General features: G+C 38.0%; 1 protein-coding gene across 5 annotated transcripts in view; it reads right to left on the bottom strand.

Annotated features, from left to right (window-relative positions):
* The window catches only part of LOC106876697 (basic phospholipase A2 Ts-G6D49), a 52,398-nt gene continuing 31,324 nt past the window's right edge, over positions 1–21,074 (bottom strand). For 3 of the 5 annotated variants that reach the window (XM_089347091.1, XM_089347090.1, XM_014925368.3), the window contains one exon: positions 14,243–19,147. In XM_089347091.1, coding sequence (XP_089203217.1) covers positions 19,005–19,147 — 143 coding nt within the window. In that variant the 3' untranslated portion in view covers positions 14,243–19,004. Of the gene's footprint in view, positions 269–14,242; positions 19,148–19,882; positions 20,488–21,074 lie in introns of those variants that run through there. The other 2 variants (XM_014925376.3, XM_052978382.2) reach the window with 2 other exon arrangements.

Here is a 21,074-nt window from a genome sequence, read left to right as displayed (position 1 = left end):
GAAATGTTGCAATGATGACTGCTTTTTTATTTTTCTCAGTTTCTTGTTTTATTGGCGATTTACTATAAATTGCAAAAACAGTTGATGAAAAAATAGTGCTGAGTTGGCCGGAGCAAAATAAATTTTCAGCGATGTTTGAAAAGGCCACCTAGTATTTTACCTAATTGTGATTGGTTCGATTCCTTGTAATCAGACAGATGATCACGGAAGCACATCGCTGCTGTTTTGTCACACATACAAGAAGCCTGTTGGCATTCATTATTATTCACTAGAAAAGAGAGAAGAAAAAGAAAACACAGCAGATTAAAGATACTTAATTGTATTTGTTTTAGAATATTCTTCATGCGAAAATGTGCGTCGAACCTGATATTGATGTATTTTGGGAAGGTCGTGCACCAATAAAAACACACGTACTGATTATATGTCACTTCAGTTTTATTACCGATCAGTGAAATATTTAACCATTTGACCAATTAATTGATCAATTAGTCTGCCAAAATCCTTACGTCACAGTTTGGGACCTTATCAATGATTGTGTCCTTCAATCTTCTCTTTCTCCTCAGCAATTTATTGCACGTTTACTGATCATCGCACTGGTCTTGTGATAAGATCAAAATCTGTAACGAAAGGACTTTCACAAACTTATCGATTAACCAATTGATTAATTAGCTTATTGAATTGTAATGAAACTTTAGTGAAGCATAACCAGTGCATGTGATTTTACTGGCAGTATGGCCTACCCAAAGTACGTTCTTCGTATTTATTGTTTCGCTTGTTTCAGTCGTTGGAGTAGGGCCATGCTGGAGCACAACCTATAAAGGTTGAGCTAAACAAATTGACCCAACACTTATTTTTTTAAAGTCTTGTGATTGTTCCATCGGACGCTTGTGTCAAAATGGTATGTTACGGAGACATACACACACCAACAACGGTTTTCGAGCGGTATGGAGACAAGTACAAAGAGCTGTACTAACACACACACACACACACACACACACACACACACACACACACACACACACACACACACACAAACAAACAAACATACATACATACATACATACATACACACTCACACACGAATATATATGTGTGTCTGTGTGTATGTGTAAGCAAGTGTGCGTATAAATATTCTTTCATTCTTTTATTCTTTTATACGCTTTAGTCATTTGACTGCAACCATGCTGGAATACCGCCTTAAACTTTCTTCGTGATGTACTTTTCTCGCGGTGAACTTTCTTCACGATTCATTGATGGCGGTGAACTGTCCTGCAATAAATCTATGACAGTGAACTTACTTATAATCGACCTTCTCGCGCAGCTGCCAGACGAGCTCAATTTATGAACGTTGACTAATCAATTTGTACGTTAACGGATAGTGTTCGGGGCCATATTCCTACTTTAACAACAATCTATTTTTATAATAACAATCAGAGTAGATATGATTCGTGACACAACTCCATACACTACAACCTTTTGGAAATTTAATGTAAACCGGTAAAGTATATCAAGTATATTTTTTAATAAATTTAAATTCTAATTAATTCTATTTTATTCTCTGTGCATTTTCAACTTCATTTCTTCCACTTGTTTTGATTAATAACAGTTCATATATATATATATATATATATATATATATAATCGTCTTCACTAAAAGGAAAAGGGCTATACTATCCCAGTCATGGAGCTCCCGGTCGAAATACAACCATTTCATCTCCACGTGGCTCTTGGTAGTTTTCCGTGGTTGCAGTCTTGGTGGTCTTCCGTAGTTTTTTTGTGTTTTTTCTTTTGGTGAAGGTCATGCGGCTGTTGATATCAAAATTTATCTTCTAGGCCTGACTGCCGACCACCAACACCTCCTATGTCCATCTCCTATGTTCCTGCCTTTAAGCTTTCACTTCATACACGCCAGCACAATTTGATTCGTTCTCAGTCGAAAGACACCTGTTGTTATTTTCCTTTTGTTTGTAATTGTGTACCATGTTCTCCGTTTTTTTGTCTTTGTTGCCGTGCACATTCGCTAGCTTTCTTAATGCCCTTAGCTTAGACTTTTTGAGGGGCAACCAGATCGAACCGTCTCAAGTGTAACTGCCCGAAACTCGTCACTGAAGAAAGAAGGCCAAGAATGACCCGTCTTTTTTTGCCTGTCCTTCAAATTGTTGTTTCTCCTGTCCACATTTGTATCGTCTATCTGTCCGAATGTTTTATTGTCCTCTATTGCGCTTTTGTTCCCTTTTATATGTGTGTGTGTGTGTGTGTGTGTGTATGTGTGTGTGTGTGTATGTATGTGTGTGCGTGTGTATGCGCGCGCGCGCGCGTGTGTGTGTGTGTACATATTCAAATATGAAATAGAAGCAGCGAGACAACTCACTCCAAATTCCGTTCACGAGTGATGGACATCGAGATTTCGACATTTTTAATGGTCTATCAACGTCACGTACCCAAACCGAATCGGGTTGAATCGTACTGCCAAACCAACAGTTAAATACATATTGTGTAAAAACTATGTACTGGTATGCTCCGACAATGCATACGTATCAACATTCAGCTACCGACATGGCTGATAAAGAATAGTACAAATGTAAAAGTAGAGCACCTACAAAACACAGTATTGCTTGGAACTACAAGAATTCTTCGCAGGGTTCTTGAAGCATGACCAGTAGACAAGTGTCCCCTTAGTCTGTTGGCTGTGGGCTGCTGACACTTTCCATCATACCCAGCAAAATAAGTCAAGAATTTTCATCAAATAATAATACTAATGGTTTCAAATTTTGGCACAAGGGTAGCAAGTTCAGAGTAGGGAGTTAGTCAATTACATTGACCCCAAACAAAATTAACCTCGGCAGAATCTGAACTCAGAACTTAAAGAGTCAAAAGAAACGCCGCTAAGCATTTTTTTTTTCGGCGTGCTAACATTTCTGCCAGCTCGCCGCTGTACTGCCAACTCACTGTGCTCAGCTGGTACGTGTTTCATCGACCACGTAAGGATGAAAAGCAAAGTCGACCTCGGTGATATTTGAACTCAGAACGTAACGAGCAGGACGAAATGCCGCTAAGCATTTTGCCCGGTATTCTAACGATTCTACCGGCTCAAAACATCTCGTGAACGTATAATAGTGGATATAGCATACCCTATTGATACAAGAGTAAAAGAGAAGAAAAAAGTTTGGTAAGTACATTGATATAAGATACGAAACTGGGCGGTTATGGGAATGTAAGAGTGTAAAAAGGCAATGCTATTTGTCATCGATGTGTTGGGTACCGTAAGCAGAAATTTCGAAAAATTCGAGGAACACTTTGGCTGCGACAGAAACTTTTCTGTTATGCAGAAAGTCTGTCTAATGAGGACAACAAGAATCTTAAAAATGGTACTGGGTACCAAGGGCCCCTGGATGTGACTTGCTATCCGGAAGAATAAACCGGTATAACACCTAAGACCGAGAGATAAAGACTAATAATAATAATAATAATAATAATAATAATAATAATAATAATAATAATAATAATAATAATAATAATAATAATGATAATAATAATAATAATAATAATAATAGAGGGAGGCCGAGGACTTCTACAGCTGGCATTAACAATGAAGGTAGCCACAATTGGCCTAGACACCTATCTGAAAAACTCTGAGGACTGGATGCTAAAACTTGTCTCAAAACATGAAAGCAAGAAAGCATCTTACTCAGTAACAAAACAGGCAAAGGAATATCTAAGTGAATTCCAATTGCAACAAATTCAAGAATTAGACGAACTAGAAACACCTGCAGAAAAAAGCTAAGCGCTTGAAAACCCGTGCTAAAATTGCTGCCTTAGATATTATGACTGAAAAATGGCATGGAAAACCTCTCAATGGCAAATACCCAAAGAGAGCGAATAATGCAGATATTGACAAAGCCCTTACCCATCAATGGCTAATGGCCTCTGGCTTGAAATCAGAAACAGAGGGGTTTATCATAGCAGCCCAAGATCAATGCCTACCTACAAAGAACTACCAGGCCAACATATTAAAGAACGGCAGCTCCCCATTATGTCGTATATGCCAACAACAAAATGAGACCATCGATCATGTTGTCTCCATGTGCAGTCTGCTGGCGCCTACAGAGTATCTCAACAGGCATGATAGAGCTGCACAATATATTCACTGGGTAATATGCAAAAACATGGACTTGCCGCATGATAAAAACTGGTGGGAACACAAACCACCCCCAGTACTTGAAAATGATCACATTGCACTCCTCTGGAATTTCACCATTCAAATTGACAGAAAGATAGACGCAAATAGGCCAGACATCATACTGAAAGACTTCAGACAAAAATCATGCCTCCTCATTGATATGACTGTCCCAATCGATATAAACGTATCTGTCAAGACCTACCAAAAACTGAGCAAATATAAAGATCTTGAAATAGAAATTAGCAAAATATGGAATCTGAAGACGAAAACAATACCTATTGTCATAGGTGCCCTGGGAATGACAGCGAAACGGGCTGATTACTACCTAGCTCAGATACCAGGAAACCCCAAAATGGCTGAAGTTCAAAAGATAGTGCTCATGGGAACTGCCCATATCCTACGTAAAATACTGTCTATGTGATCGCAAATTTTAAAACAAACACATAATTTTCTTATGGTTTCTTAAACATTCACTAGAACAAAACTGTACAAATCCAAATATATGGTACCCTAGGCATAACACCTACATGAACTTCTAACTTGTTGTCTCTTGAGGTCTCTGGGTGAGACTTGGATCCAACTTGTACAAATGCAAAACAAAAGTCAAACATAAAATAATAATAATAATAATAATAATAATAATAATAATAATAATAATAATAATAATAATAATAATAATAATAATAATAATAATAATAATAATAACTCACATTGTTAGTGCTTGTGAAAGTCTTGCACAGAATGAGTACAAGCGTAGACACGATAAAGTAGCCCAAAACCTCCACTGGCTACTATGCCGTAAGAATGGATATGAGTTTACGGGTGCTTGGTACCAACATACTCTGGAAAAGGTAATGGACGAAAAGGGGAAGACAAAAATCCTCTGGGACTTTGACTTCCAGATAGAAAAAACATCTGAAGGCCTTAGAAATACCTTACAATCTCGATGTATTGCAAAAGTCGGCATTACTTGGAACTTCACGCATATTGAGTAAAGTACTGTCTGCCTGAGGTCCTTGTTGCGACTTGACAGGAGAACGATAGCGACATTATTTGCAACCTTAAAATGGTTGACCGGTGGAAATTGAACCAAGAAGCGAAAAATGTCAATGAAATTCTGAAATACATCAGAACAAACATCACAGAAACAAATAATTTGATCAAGGCAGCAAGTATTGTTGTAGCAGAAAATGTGGGCGTTGATATCAAGAAAAAGAAATATAATGGGAGTGACAAAAGAAAAGACCAATGGTGAGAAAAAAGAATACAGGTAGAATATATGCTCTCGAAGGAAATTTCTGTGTTAGACCGAAAAGAGAAAGGGGAGCTTAAAAGCGAACAAAAATACAGGGCGCTGAAAAGAAAGTATAATATTGAAAGAAAGGGCCTGAAAGTGGTAATGGAAGAACTGAAACAGCGCCTCGTTGCAGAGAAAACAAAGCTGGTAAGATACGACCAAAGAATGATGGGTTACCACCAGAATAGGTTATTCAGCGTAGATCAGAAGAGATTCTATAAAGAAATATATGGAGAGTGTACAGATGAAAAGTTGGTACCAGATAACAATGAAGGTCAAAGGTTTTGGAGTGACATCTGGAGCAAAGACAAGGAGCACAAGAAGGATGCTGAATGGTTGCAAGAACTGAAACATACAGTAGTCTGTCTAAAACAAGCAGAACTAGTCATTTCAGTTAGAGGAGTGAAGGAAATCAGTAAAAGAATGGGCAACTTGAAGGCCCCAGGACCCGATGGAGTTCAAGGCTACTGGATCAAAAGATTTGGTGAATGTCATGCACAAATAGCGGCGCAACTCAACACCTTGTTAAATGCCGACCAAGGAACACCAGAGTGGTTGACATTGGGTAGGACAATGCTGTGCTTGAAAACATCGAAAAAGGCACTACACTGTATTGCCTTTTTCGATGTTTTCAAGCACAGACAATTACAGGCCGATATCCTGTTTGCCACTTATGTGGAAATTATTGACTGGAGTAGTCGCAGAGTCAATGTACGAACATCTGGGGAAAAAGTCCTGCCACATGAACAGAAAGGTTGCAGAGGTACTTAGAGACTGCAAGAGGAGGAAAACTAACTTAGTCATGTCATGGATCGACTATCGTAAGGCGTACGATATGATACCACATTCTTGGATAATGGAATGTATGAATCTATTTGGTATTGCATCGAATGTTGAGCGGTTGCTTGGAAAAAGTATGGCGAATTGGAAGACGGACCTGACAGCATACGGATGAAGTTTAGGGCCAGTAGAAATCAGGAGAGGCATCTTCCAAGGGGACTGCCTGTCCCCACTGATCTTTGTACTGTGCTTGATACCACTAACACTGATTCTGAGGAAAGTAAAAGCTGGGTTTGTATTCAAAAGCCGCCAACAAAAAGTCAACCATTTGTTATTCATGGATGACCTCAAACGTTATGGTAAAGATGAAGCCCAAGTCAGTTCCAGCGTTGATATAGTGCATATTTTCAGTGTTGATATCAAAATGGAGTTCGGACTGAGAAAGTGTGGTGTGTTAGTCTTGAAGAGAGGTAAAATCAAATGTAAGGACGAGCTACCGATACCGTCGGGGGAGGTTATGAAGCAGATAGAAGAGATAGACTATAAGTACTTGGGGATTTTGGAAATGGATAAATTGATGGAGAAAGAAATGACGTAAAAATTTAAGGTAAAGTACTTGCGCAGACTGAGACTGATCTTTAAGTGGAAATTAAAAGGACGGAATAAGATTGAAGCTGTCAACACCTGAGCGGCTTCACTCATCAGATATGGAGCAGGGGAGCATGGACAGTAGAAGAACTAAACAGCTTAGACAGAAAGACAGGGAAGTTACTAACTAGATATGGAACACTCCATCAAAAAGTGACACAGGCAGACTATATTTACCAAGAAAAAGAGGTGGGGTAAGTATTGATTGGATGCGAACACACCATTAGAGCAGAAGAAAACAACATCGCATGGTGAGTAAAAAATGCCACAGAACCGCTATTATTAGAAATGGGAAGGTAAGGCTTGTGTAGTATGGTAGATTGCAAAGATAAAAAAACACTGTACAAGCAATTGAAAACGAATGAAACTGAAAATAGATGGGAAAAGAAAAGAATGCATGGACAATTTCATAGGGGTGTTGAAAATAAGACAGAGAAAAAAGATGGCTGTGGATGACTAAAAGTGATTTATAACCGGAAACGGCAGCTCTAATCTGTGCTGCCCAAGAGCAAGCACTAAGAACAAACTACATAAAATCCAAAGTAGATAACACATCAGAAAGTGATAAGTGCAGAATCCGTAGACAAAATGGTGAAACTATATAGCACATTACCAGCCAATGTATGCCACTAGCCCAGAAGGAATATAAGAGACGTCACGATAATATAGCAGGGCTTGTCCATTGGACGCTTTGCAACAAGTATGGTCTTGACAGAGCAAAAAATTGGTACGACCCGAAGGCATAATCGAAAATGATAATGCAAAGAACATGTGGTATGCGATAAGGAAGAAAGAAAAGTCGATAGATTTGACAGGTTAGCTTGGGAGGCAAAGCAGTTGTGGTCGATGAAAAAGGTGGTAGTGGTACCAATAATTGTCAGAGCCCTGGGAACAGTGAGTAAAAATCTCAAGAAGTACATGAAACAAATAAGAGCTGTAATAAGGGTGGAGCACTTGCAGAAAACAGCACGGCTTGGAAACGCTCGAATACTCCAGAAGGTGCTCGAAAAATAACAGGTGTTACTTTACTTCACTGGTAGTGAACAGCTGACACCGTAGTACATCTCCAGCGTTAGAAGCTGTGTAAATGCAATAATAATAATAATAATAATAATAATAATAATAATAATAATAATAATAATAATAATAATAATAATAATAATAACAATAATAATAGCTCAGATACCAGGAAATCCAAAAATGGTAGAAATTCAAAAAATAGTGCTCATCGGAACTGCCCATATCCTACGTAAAATACTGTCTGTGTAATCTCAAATTTTAAAATAAACTTAAAATGTTCTTATGTTTTACTTTAACATTCTCCAGAACAATACTATGTGCAAAACCAAATATATGACACCCTAGTCAAAACACCAACTTGAATGTCCAACTTGTTGTCTCTTGAGATCTCTGGGTGAGACAGGGATTCAACTTGTGCAAATACAAAACAAGTCAAACTTATAATAATATTTATTATTATTATTACTATTACTATTGTTATTATTATTATTATTATTATTATTATTATTGTTGTTGTTGTTGTTGTTGTTGTTATGTGGAATGAAGGAAAGCATTAGGTGAGAATATCTCAGAAGAACCAAGTTAATTATGAGAAGTAGATTCAATGGACAAGCAAAACCAGAGCAATGAACACATGAGCTGTTTCTTTAATGCGATATGTCGCAGGTGTTGTTAGGTAGGCAAAGAACGAGTTTGAAGAAATAGACATGGAAACTAGAAAAATGGGGACAATTAACAAGGAACTACATCCACAAAAGCGATACTGACAGACTGTATGTGCCTAGAAACCGAGGTGGAAGAGGTCTCATAGGATGCAAGACTTGTGTTGTCAGCGAGAAGAACAGTCTGGGATGGTACATCAAAGAGGAGAGTGAGTCCTTGCTTGCCGCTGTTAGAATTAACAATACCTACGAAAATGTGATGCACCCACAAACATTTAAGAAACAAGATGAAGAAAAAAGAGTAAACAACTGGAAAATGAAACCACCTCATGTGCAATACCTCAGAAAAATCGAAGGAAAAAACAAGATCAACACTTGGAGATGGCTAAGAAAAAGTGATCTGAAAGGATGTACTAAGGCATTGATATGCATCGCCCAGGAACAAGCTCTAAGAACTAATTACACCAAGTTCCAAATAGATAAGAGAGATAAGAGTAGCGAATCGCCCCTTTGTAGGATGTGTGGCAGCAGAAACGAAACAATTTCACACATTGTGAGTGAGTGTAGCAATCTGGCCCAAAAGCACTACAAAAGGAGGCACGATAACGTGACTAAGTTCGTCCACTGGAGGCTATGTGAAAAGTACGGCCTAGACAGAGCACGGAAATGGTACGAAAATGAAACAGAAAGAGTCACCGAGAACAAGTAATATAAGATACTGTGGGATTTTACAATCTAGTGTGACTCTCTAATCGATGATCGGAGACCAGATACTGTTGTGGTAGATAAAGCGAAGAAGGAAACCAAGATTATAGATTTTGCAATAGCTGGGAATGCACGCATAAGTGACAAAGAACTAGAAAAGACTGAAAAGTAAAGACTACTAAAAGACGAAATTACAAGAACGTGGACTATGAATAGAGCGTCTGTCATTCCAGTAGTTGTAGGAGCACTCGGAGCACTAACAGCCAAGTTCGAGAAATATGTCAAAGAAATCGGAATTGACAGAGCAAGCCCAAAAAACTGCTCTACTGGGAACAGCTAAGATTTTGAGATTGGTACTTAGATGTTGAATGTCTCCCACGATAGTTAACAACCAAGTATCAAAGCTTATAATGTGCGGAAAGAAATCCTGTGAGAGCTCTGACAGTAGGCTACTGTTCGCTCTCCCAAATCACCCAGAACAAACAAGACCGAACGATTCTGCCAGCTCGCCGCCTTATTATACTAATAATAATAATCCTTTCTACTAAAAGCACAAGGCCTGAAATGTTGGTGGGGGGAACCAGTCGATTACATCGACCCACTGTTTCACTGGTACTTAATTTATCGACCCCGAAAAGATGAAAGGCAAAGTCGATCTCGGCGGAATCTGAACTCAGAACGTAAAGACAGACGAAATGTCGCTAAGTGGGGGGGGATTAAATAAAGAAACAGAGAGCTTAATTGTAGCAGCCCAGGTTCAAGCGATAAAAACAAACAACTTGAGGGAAAATGTGTCAGAAAAATGTGTCAGAAAAATGTAATCTGTGGAATTTCGACCGTGACAGCGGCACACATTGTTGCAGGATATTCCAAGTTGGCACAGGAAGAATATAAGAAATGGAGGCATGATAAAGCTGCAAAAGTTTTACACTGGAAGCTAAATGAGAATTTGAAGCTGGAGACACATGGTACAATCATTGGGTTGAAGGTGTGCTGGAGTTGAAAAATGCAAGATTTTGTGGGACTTTCCTATTCAAACGAACAAGAAGTTAGAAAATAAGAATATGCTTACATAACCAAATGCTTACTAGCTGATCCATCATGTCTGTTTGATTCCAGGATCATAAAGAAAAAAGACGAAAAACAAAAAACATACAATCCCTTAAAATTTGAAATTGCAAGAATTTGAGATATGAAAACTGTAAAGGTTGTGGCTATAATAATTGTGCATTAGGAACTGTAAGCAAAGATATATAATAGTATATAGTTATAATAGTAGTAGTTATAATAATAGTAGTAGTTATAATAATAATAATAATAATAATAATAATAATAATAATAATAATAATAATAATAATAAAAGAAAAGAAAAGGGTAGAAAAAGACAACACTCCCACAAAAAACCTTCTTGGCAAGAACGCATTCAACACCAAATTAAGCTGCTTAGATCTGACATAGAATGTTTGAAAAACCTTAAATTTGACAAGAGTATCAAACCTACAAAGACCCATAAATTAAAGAAAAAATATAATATGAAAACCATAGTTGACATTGATGCCACCATAGAAACCATCAAGCAAAAGGTATGTGCTAAAGCTGCCCGCATAGCAAGGTATGAAAAGCGTGTTAGATTTTTCCGAGATAATAACATGTTCAAAAATAACCCCAAAAGTTTCTACAGGAAGATAGGGAAAACACCAGTAACAATAAAGTCTGTCCCATCAAAAGAAGAAGTGCAAGAATTTTGGAATAAAATCTGGGCAGAAGATAAAACACACAATGAAAAGGCCCCTTGGATTGATAGAATATCTACAGACCTAGACTCCTTAGAGGAGCAAAAGTGGGAGGGGGTCAAGGTAGAAGATATAAGATCTGCTCTCAGGAGGTCAAGCAAATGGAAGTCTCCAGGAAAGGATAAAATTCCTAACTTCTGGTTGAATGCCTTCCCAGAAAGCCATGAACTGCTAACAAAACTTTACAACGATGTTTTGCAAAATCCTAGTTTGATGCCCTCTTGTCTAGTTAATGGTTTAACATTCCTGCTTCCAAAAAATGAGGAAACAAACGAACCAAAAAATTATCGCCCCATAACCTGCTTAACAACAATGTATAAGACGCTAACATCTGTCCTAACCGAGTACACCTATAGTTTTTTAATAGAAAGTAGCATATTCCCTAATGAGCAAAAGGGATGTAAACGTGGATCTTATGGTTGTAAAGATCAGCTACTCATCAATAAGATGATCTTAGAAGAATGTCACAAGCGACACAAAAACTTGTCAATAGCCTGGATAGACTATAAAAAGGCCTTTGATAGCCTACCACATAGCTGGATTAGGAAATGTCTGGAAATGTATAAAATAGCTCCTACTCTGCGAAACTTTTTATCTGTAAGTATGAGATCATGGAGAACCACACTGATGTTGAACAATGACAATGAATCTCTAAATGCTGGAGATGTAAGAATTTCATGTGGCATTTTCCAGGGTGACTCACTATCACCACTCCTCTTCTGTCTAGCCCTAATACCGCTCTCAAAATTGCTCAATGATGCACAGTATGGTTATAAAATATTTGATAAAAATATAAATCATCTCATTTACATGGATGATTTAAAGCTCTTTGCAAAAAATGACCAACAACTCAAAGGCCTACTAGCGATTGTTAAACAATTCAGTGATGACATCAGGATGCAATTTGGCCTTGATAAATGTGCAAAAGCTACCTTTATCAATGGAAAAATGACAAATACATCTAATGTGAACCTTGACCAGCAAAATGTCATAAAAGAGTTAGAACCAGCGGAGAGCTACAAATACCTAGGGGTAATTGAAGGGGTCATTATCAAGCACTCAGTGATGAGGGAAAGGATCAGAAGAGAATGTTATCGCAGGGTGAGAGCAAAACTGAAGACAGAGCTGAACGCGAGAAACAGGATCGAAGCGATCAATGCTCTAGCCATACCAGTCGTGACTTACAGTTTCAACATCGTTAACTGGTCAATTACTGAAATATGTAATGTTGACAGAAAAATACGAAAACTGTTGACAATGCATAGAATGCACCACCCTAAGGCAGATATAGAACGTCTTTATCTGCCAAGAAAAGAAGGAGGCCGATGACTTTTACAGCTGGCATTATCAATGAAGGTAGCCACAATTGGCCTAGACACCTATCTGAAAAACTCTGAGGACTGGATGCTAAAACTTGTCTTAAAATATGAAAGCAAGAAAGCATCTTACTCAGTAACAAAACAGGCAAAGGAATATCTAAGTGAATTCCAATTGCAACAAATTCAAGAATTAGACGAACTAGAAACACCTGCAGAAAAAGCTAAGCGCTTGAAAACCCGTGCTAAAATTGCTGCCTTAGCTATTATGACTGAAAAATGGCATGGAAAACCTCTCAATGGCAAATACCCAAAGAGAGCGAATAATGCAGATATTGACAAAGCCCTTACCCACCAATGGTTAATGGCCTCTGGCTTGAAATCAGAAACAGAGGGGTTTATCATAGCAGCCCAAGATCAATGCCTACCTACAAAGAACTACCAGGCCAACATATTAAAGAACGGCAGCTCCCCATTATGTCGTATATGCCAACAACAAAATGAGACCATCGATCATGTTGTCTCCATGTGCAGTCTGCTTGCGCCTACAGAGTATCTCAACAGGCATGATAGAGCTGCACAATATATTCACTGGGTAATATGCAAAAACCTGGACTTGCCCCATGATAAAAACTGGTGAGAACACAAACCACCCCCAGTACTTGAAAATGATCACATTGCACTCCTCTGGAACTTCACCATTCAAACTGACAGAAAGATAGACGCAAATAGGCCAGACATCATACTGAAAGACTTCAGACAAAAATCATGCCTCCTCATTGATATGACTGTCCCAATCGATATAAACATATCTGTCAAGACCTACCAAAAACTGAGCAAATATAAAGATCTTGAAATAGAAATTAGCAAAATGTGGAATCTGAAGACGAAAACAATACCTATTGTCATAGGTGCCCTGGGAATGACAGCAAAACGGGCTGGTTACTACCTAGATCAGATTCCAGGAAACCCCAAAATGGCTGAAGTTCAAAAGATAGTGCTCGTTGGAACTGCCCATATCCTACGTAAAATACTGTCTATGTGATCGCAAATTTTAAAGCAAACACATTATTTTCTTATGGTTTCTTAAACATTCACTTGAACAAAACTGTACAAATCCAAATATATGGTACCCTAGGCATAACACCTACATGAACTTCTAACTTGTTGTCTCTTGAGGTCTCTGGGTGAGACTTGGATCCAACTTGTACAAATGCAAAACAAAAGTCAAACATAAAATAATAATAATAAAAGCTTAGATGTATCAGGCAGAGTCTCTCACAGCTTCTGATCTTAACTGATTGGAAGTATTAACTAACATGTACATGTTTTGTCTTAGCGTAAAAGATGGGCTGCAACAAATATTTTGCTCAGTACCGCAGATTTACTTGTCAGCTGTTTGAACTTAACCAGTTGAGCATGTCCCTTAGTGGCTGACATTATGTACATTTTTGGTTACAAGCAGAAGTAGCGAGAGTACATCATAGCCATGCGCTGAGAGGAATTCTTTGGGATTTGAATAATTCCCCTCTGATGACATAGCTGTTTCATTCAGCATTTTTAAATAACTCTTATTCATGGACCTTTTGAGACGGATGAGCAATTCGACCTGAAAAAAATTCTGACTGAAACACCTCCACCCCACTTGCTTATTTCCTTATGAGATTTCTATGTCACGCACATATGGTTGTGATGCATGTGCCTGGTGTACCCATATCAGATGGGTAGTCATGATGTGTATATTGAGTTTCGTAGATTTATACTCTAGCATCACTTTGATAGCATGTGCTGCTCTCTCACTCACTAATAATAATAATAATAATTATAATAATAATAATAAACTCAGAAAATATAAAGATTTTTAATCGAAATCGAAAAGATGTGGTTTCTCAAGACGGTTACAATATCAGTGAATGTAGGAGCACTTGGAACGATCAAAAAAGGAACTGAAAGTGATTTAAGAATGATCTCTGGTTTACCATCCATGCAGGAAGTGCAAAAGATTGTCTTAAATGGTACACCACACGTACTGAGAAGAGTATTGTCGCCCTGAATTTTCTTTCCCTTTCCCCTTAATTATCTTTGTTTACTTGTTTACTTTTTATTTTTCCCTTTTTCTCTCTCCTTTCTTCCCCTTTTTCTCTATCACATGACTTTGTAAATGAACAATCTGGAGTATTTATTTTAATGGCCTGCCAATATATACAGTGTGTTTCTCTGCCCTGGGTATCAGGAAGACACTTGGCAAGAAATGGAAACAGAAGATAATAATGAAAATAATAATAATAAGGGCATATGATATGATTCTTCACTCGTAGTTTCTGAAATACCTGGAGATGGTCGGGGCAACTAAAAATGGAATATATTTATTCAAAACAGTATGAGGAACTGGAAGACAGTTTTGACAGCAGGTGGAGGGGAAGCTGGACAAATCGACATCAAGGGGGCAATCTTTCGAAGAGACCCTGTGTCACCCTTGCTGTTTAATAATAGTATAGAAGTTGAGATTTGGTTACAAACTGCAGAAAAACATGAGACCAATTAACCAATTGCTGTTTATGGGCGATTTGAAGCTTTACGGAGCTAGCAGAGGTCAACTAGACTCCCTTATTGAGACTGTATGAATTTTCTCTCATGACATCCAGATTGCATTCGGTCTAGATAAGTATCTTGGTGTTTTACGATAAGGTCAGATGATGAACATCAAGATGAAGGAAAAAATTTCTTCTGAATATACCAGAGTAGTAAAAAAGTTATGTGGATCCAAGCTGAATGGAGGAAACCTGGGTAGAGACATCAGCGGTTGGAATTGTGGAATGTACAAAGGAAGAACTGGTCAATAGGGAGAGAAAAAATAGGAAGAGAATGGTTATGCATGGGTGCCTTCATACTAGAAGTAACGAAGCGAGGTTTACTTACCCAAGAAAGAGGTTGGAAGAGGATTGGTGGTAATAAAGGATAGTTTTATGAAGGAGATCAAGCTTTTGCATACCTATCTGAAGTATAGTGATGAAAGAATGTTGCCCTTTGCACTGAATGAGAAGGTGATCACAGACAATAGTGTGACTCTCCTGAAGTTCAAAATGAGACTAATAAATAAAAGATCATCAAATGGAAAGAGAAGGTCCGACTCTGGGAGGGATTTTTTTCCGGCAAAGAACGGATGAAGCTGATGAAGAATCCGGAGATAGAAATGACATGGTTTTTTTTTTTTAAGGGAAAGAGAAAGAACGATTCTTGTTACTCAAGAACAAGATTTACAAGAAAACTCAATCGAGTGTAGCATTGATATGACAGTAGTATCACCTTGGTGTAAATTATGTCAGAAAACTTCTGAGGCAGTTACATATATAATTAGTGGATACTCAAAACTGGTGCAAAGGGAGTTAAAAAAACACCGTGACAAAGTGACTGAACGAATATACTAGCTGTTGTGTTTGAAGTATTGGCTACAATGATCCAACAGGTGATATAAGTAATAAATTTTGTCTGTAGCAGAGAATGATCCGGTGAAAGTCACATGGGATATGCCAATATGCACAGATAAAAAGCTGCAACATAATCGAGCAGATATCACTTTCCTACAGAAAGAGTCCAAATAATGGATCTACAACGATATAGCTTTACCAACAGATCGGAATATTCTGAAGACGAAAAAGTCGGGAAGTACCAAGACCTAGCATTGGAAATGAAATGCATCCATAGAACCACAAAAGTGAATGTGGCATGTAAAAGTGAGTGCGGTATCAAAAGCTGCAAATACCAAACTTCATAGGAAGTACACAATTGGCAGCAGTACTTGGAACAACACGTGCTGAGAGAAAAATTACATCCTTAAGCAGCGGAATGAAGAAGAGATGTAACATAAATAACTAAGAAGAAGAAGAAGAAGAAGAAGAAGAAGAAGAAGAAGAAGAAGAAGAAGAAGAAGAAGAAGAAGAAGAAGAAATTTCAGTTGTTTGACCATAACTAGTTGAGCATGTCTCTTAGTGGCTGACGATATGAGCATCACTGATTACGAGCAGAAGTAGTGGGGGAACATCATAGCAATGTTTGAGAGGAATTTTTGGGGTTTGAATAATACCACCCTGGAAACATGGGTGTTTTGTTCAACATTCTTAAACAACCCTTATTCAAGGACCTTTTGAGTGGGATGAGCTACTCAACCTGAAGAAAATTCTAACTGGGCCCCAACTGCAAGGTCATGCGCTGTTTGTCTTGATATGAGATCACCATGTCGCACATATATGGTTGTGATGCATGAGCCCGGTTTACCCTTATCAGACGGGTAGTCGGGCTTCGTATATTTGTAAACCAGTTTCATTTTGATGGCATGCGCTGCTCTTTCACTCCTTTCTTTTAAAGACACAAGGCCTGAAATTTTGGGAGAGGAGGCTAGTTGATTACATCGACCCTAGTGTTTCACTGGTACTTATTTTACTGACCCCGAAAGGATGAAAGGCAAAGTCGACCTCGGCGGAATTTGAACCCAGAAAGTGGCAACGAGCGAAATACCGCTAAGTATTTTGCCCGGCGTGCTAACAATTCTGCCAGCTTGCTGCCTTAATAATTATAATAATCCTTTCTATTAAAGACCGGGGAGAGGGGATTAGTCGGTTACATCGATCCCAGTATTTCACTGGTACTTAATTTATCGACACAGGAAGGATGGAAGGCAAAATTGACCTCGGCAGAATTTGAACTCATTTTGTCCAGCGTGCTAACGATTCTGCCAGCTCACCGCCTTGCTCAATGATAATAATTATAATAATAATTTTTATTAAGGATGTTGGGCACATTATAAGAAAAATTCCGAAGCTATAGGATCTAGAAGTATAGCTGTGTGGTTAAGAAGCTCATTTTCAACCAACAAGTTTCGGGTTCAGTCCCAATGCGTGCACTTTGGGTAAATGTTTTCTACTATAGCAGGACTGGCCAACTCGAATTATAGTGCAGGCCACTTTAATCACAGAAAGTTTTTTGAGGGCCGCTTGTATACTTACAGAATTGAAAGCATTTTGCTTTCTCATGCAAATAATGAATGGATGATCGTTGATTCAACATGAAATATTGTTGCAAAAACAGTAGTATCTTTCTTTTTTAATTTCATTACAATCTTGAATTTTTTGCTAAATATTTTTAAATGTTTGTTTAAATAAACCCATTTCAAGAAAGTATCGATAAAAGTCTTCAGGCCGCATGCTGCACCGGGCCTCAGGTTGACCAGCACTGTACTATAGTCTCGGACCGACCAATGCTTTGTGAGTGACGGATATAGTGGACGATGTAGTCTCAGATAAGAAGGTTACAAGTGAAATAACAGTAACCGATCAGAGCTGACCTGGGGATAAACAGCAACAACGTACAAACAAAAGTTAGTCATTCATGAGTTATGTTTCTTGCTCATAATCACAGCCTGGTTAGATACAAACTGACGATATTTCAAATGTTTGTCCACTATCTTCAAATGATACTGTTGTGTTCCCTACACTGTAATATACGCTTACCCTTGTTTATCACGCGAGTCTGGTTTAAAAAAGACAGTGTTAAATGAATCGTTCATAAATGGATCAAACGCATTAGAAAAATAGGTTTCATTCCGAGACCGCAAGCTGTCCCACTACTAACTTAACCAAATGACACCCCCGAACAGATTTTAAATACACATGAGATTGTTTCATAGTTGGATTAGTATATAGAGGAAAATTTAATAATATATGGTCAGTAAACAATAAGAATATAACAACGAAAAATACTTTTTCTGCTCATTAATCGCATGTCGATGGCTACGTGTACGTAAATCCGTATTAAAAAAATACCCAGTTCCCCAGCATGGTGATGTAAGTATAGATTGTAAACAATTCATTCTGGGTAGCTGAGCATTGTGGATAGTTGCCGGGGCGCACTTTTGTTGTTCAAGTAAAATCGTTAACTGATCATTTATCACGGATTAATCCGTGATTAGCGCAACGTGGTTCACAGTTTAGTGTACCGTGTTATCCCAGATCAGTTTTGAATGAATCAGTGATAAGCGAGAATAGATGTACTGCACAAATCTAATTTCATAATTGCTTTTAATTTTGGTACTAGACTAGCATTTTTGAAGGAGGGGGTCAAGTTCATTACCTCAACTCTAGTACTTCTCTGGTACATTATTTTATCAATTCAAAGGTATTTGAACTCAGAGCACAAAGAGCCATTTTCTCCGATGCGCTAACAATTCTCATGCCAACAAGTACAAGACTGTTCAATGAAGACGTGGTCGCTCAGTCTTTTAGAAATAGCAGTCAAATTTCTCTCAAATCAAAGGAAGGGCGCATTAGATAAAGTAGCTCTAGCTACACCTTGTCTGAAAAACAAACGACCGGATGGTCACTGCGAGATTGCCTTAGATCATAAGTGTTCTAAGACGGTTGATCTGGCAGAAAACATCAACAACATCAACAACATCAACAACATGAGGAAATGTTGCAATGATGACTGTTCTTTTTTTTTTTTTTTTTTCTTAGTCTCATTTTCTTGTTTTATTGGCGATTTACTGTGAATTGCAGAAACAGTTGATGAAAAAATAGTGCCCAGAGTTGGCTGAAGCAAAATAAATTTTCAGCGATGGTTGAAAAGACCACCTATTAATTTACTGAATGGCAATTGGTTCGATTCATTGTACTCAATGAGATGATTATAGAAGCAGATTGATGCTTTTTTATCACACATACACGTAGCCTGCTGACATTCATCACTATTCACTAGAAAAGAGAGAAGAAAAAGAAAACACAAATGATTAAACTTCATATCTGTATTTGTTTTAAAATACTCTTCATGAGAAAATGTTTTGAAGCTGATATTGTTGTATATTATGAGGGTCAAACTAATAATCCTTTCTACTTAAGGCACAAGGCCTGAAATTTTGTGGATAGTGGGTAAGTCGATTACATCGACCTAGTGTTTCACTGGCACTTAATTTATCGACCCCGAAAGGAAAAAAAGGCAAAGTTGACCTCGTAAAGACGGACGAAATGCCGCTAAGCATTTTGCCCGGCATGCTAACGATTCTGCCAGCTCGCCGCCATACGGGAGGTGCGGGTCATACTAATAATTAAAAAACACACACTCACTGGTTGTATTTCAGATTAGTTTTATTACCAATCAATTAAATATTTGACCAGTTCATCAGTTGAACGATTAGTGTCAAAGTCCTTTTGTCACAGATTGTGACCTTGTCATCTCTTTCACCTCAGCAGCTTAATGAATAATTATTGATCATCTCAGAAGTCTTGTGATAAGATCAAAGTCTGTAACGAAAGGACTTTCACAAACTTATCGATTAATTAATTAATTAATTATCTAAGTGACAGGTAATAAAACTTAAGTGAAACATAACCAGTGCATGTGATTTTATTGGCAGTATGACTCACCCAAAGTACAACAGTGCACATTATATATATATATATATATATATATATATATATATATATCATCAATTTTTGCGATGGCTGAAACGAAGGAACAGCGTGCTTCCGTGAAATTCTGTTTTCTGCGGGAGAAAACGGCGGCCAAAACAGCTGTCATGAGCTGAACAGCTTACAAGGACGCAGCCATGAGCAAAACACAAATTTAGGAATGATAATTTACCGCTTGAAGACCAATCTCCTTCAGGACGACTGTCGACCTCCCGAATGAATGAAAACATCACGAAAATTCATGAACTGATCTTGGAGAACAGTCATCGAACAATTGACGAACTTGTTGATATGACTGGTGTGTCCTAGAGCTCCTGCCAATGAATTTTGAGCGAGGAACTGCGAATGAAAAAAGTTGCTGCAAAATTTGTGCCTCGTTTGCTCACAGAAGATCAAAAGCAGTCACGACCGAATGCGTGTCGCGAACTGAAAGAACAGCTGGAAGTTGATCTGAACCTTTTTTCGGAGGTCATCACTGGTGACGAAAGCTGGTGCTACGGAATTTGCAGATGGAAAGAAAAAACGTCGGCGGACTTAAAAGGCATCACTTCGCAAGAGCACCAGCACTGCTTCGAACAGTGGAAAACGCGTCTGGACCGAAGTATTGCTTCAAATAAAAGTGTAAACTGTAAAAAAAAGTGAATGAAATAATATTGCAAAATTCCAGTTTCTTTTGTATTTATTGTTTCTTTTGTTTCAATCATTGGACTGAGGCTTATGCTGCAACACCGCCCTGTATCGAGTATATCTACCCCTGTACTAATCCTTTTTAAATCTTATACACATTCTATCGGATTCTTTGGCTAAACTGTTAAACTACTGTGACTTAAACAAAGCAACACCAATTGTCAAGCGGTTTAGATAGAAGCTTAAAGACACGCACATGCACACGTGCACACACACACACACACATACACGCACATACACATACATACATACATAGATACATACATACATACATACATACATACATACACACATGTATGTATACCAGGTTGAGATGAAAGCTTTTTTCGAATTTTAACTGATCACTTTTGGCAAATTATGCTGCCATGTTATATCAATTAAATATAACTTGTTATCCACTCATGCTGAATTGCCTATTCCTTATTTTGTAGCTTTGATAATGAGTGGTGAAAAATTGCAATTAAAGCCATTTTACACCGCCTGTGGAAAAAATTACCTAGTACAAGGGCTGCGTCCAAAGGCCAAG

Source organism: Octopus bimaculoides, chromosome 2, assembly GCF_046866305.1.
Source record: "Octopus bimaculoides isolate indiv1 chromosome 2, ASM4686630v1, whole genome shotgun sequence".
NCBI classification, from domain to species: Eukaryota; Metazoa; Mollusca; class Cephalopoda; order Octopoda; family Octopodidae; genus Octopus; species Octopus bimaculoides.
This window is presented reverse-complemented; position numbering and strand designations above follow the sequence as displayed.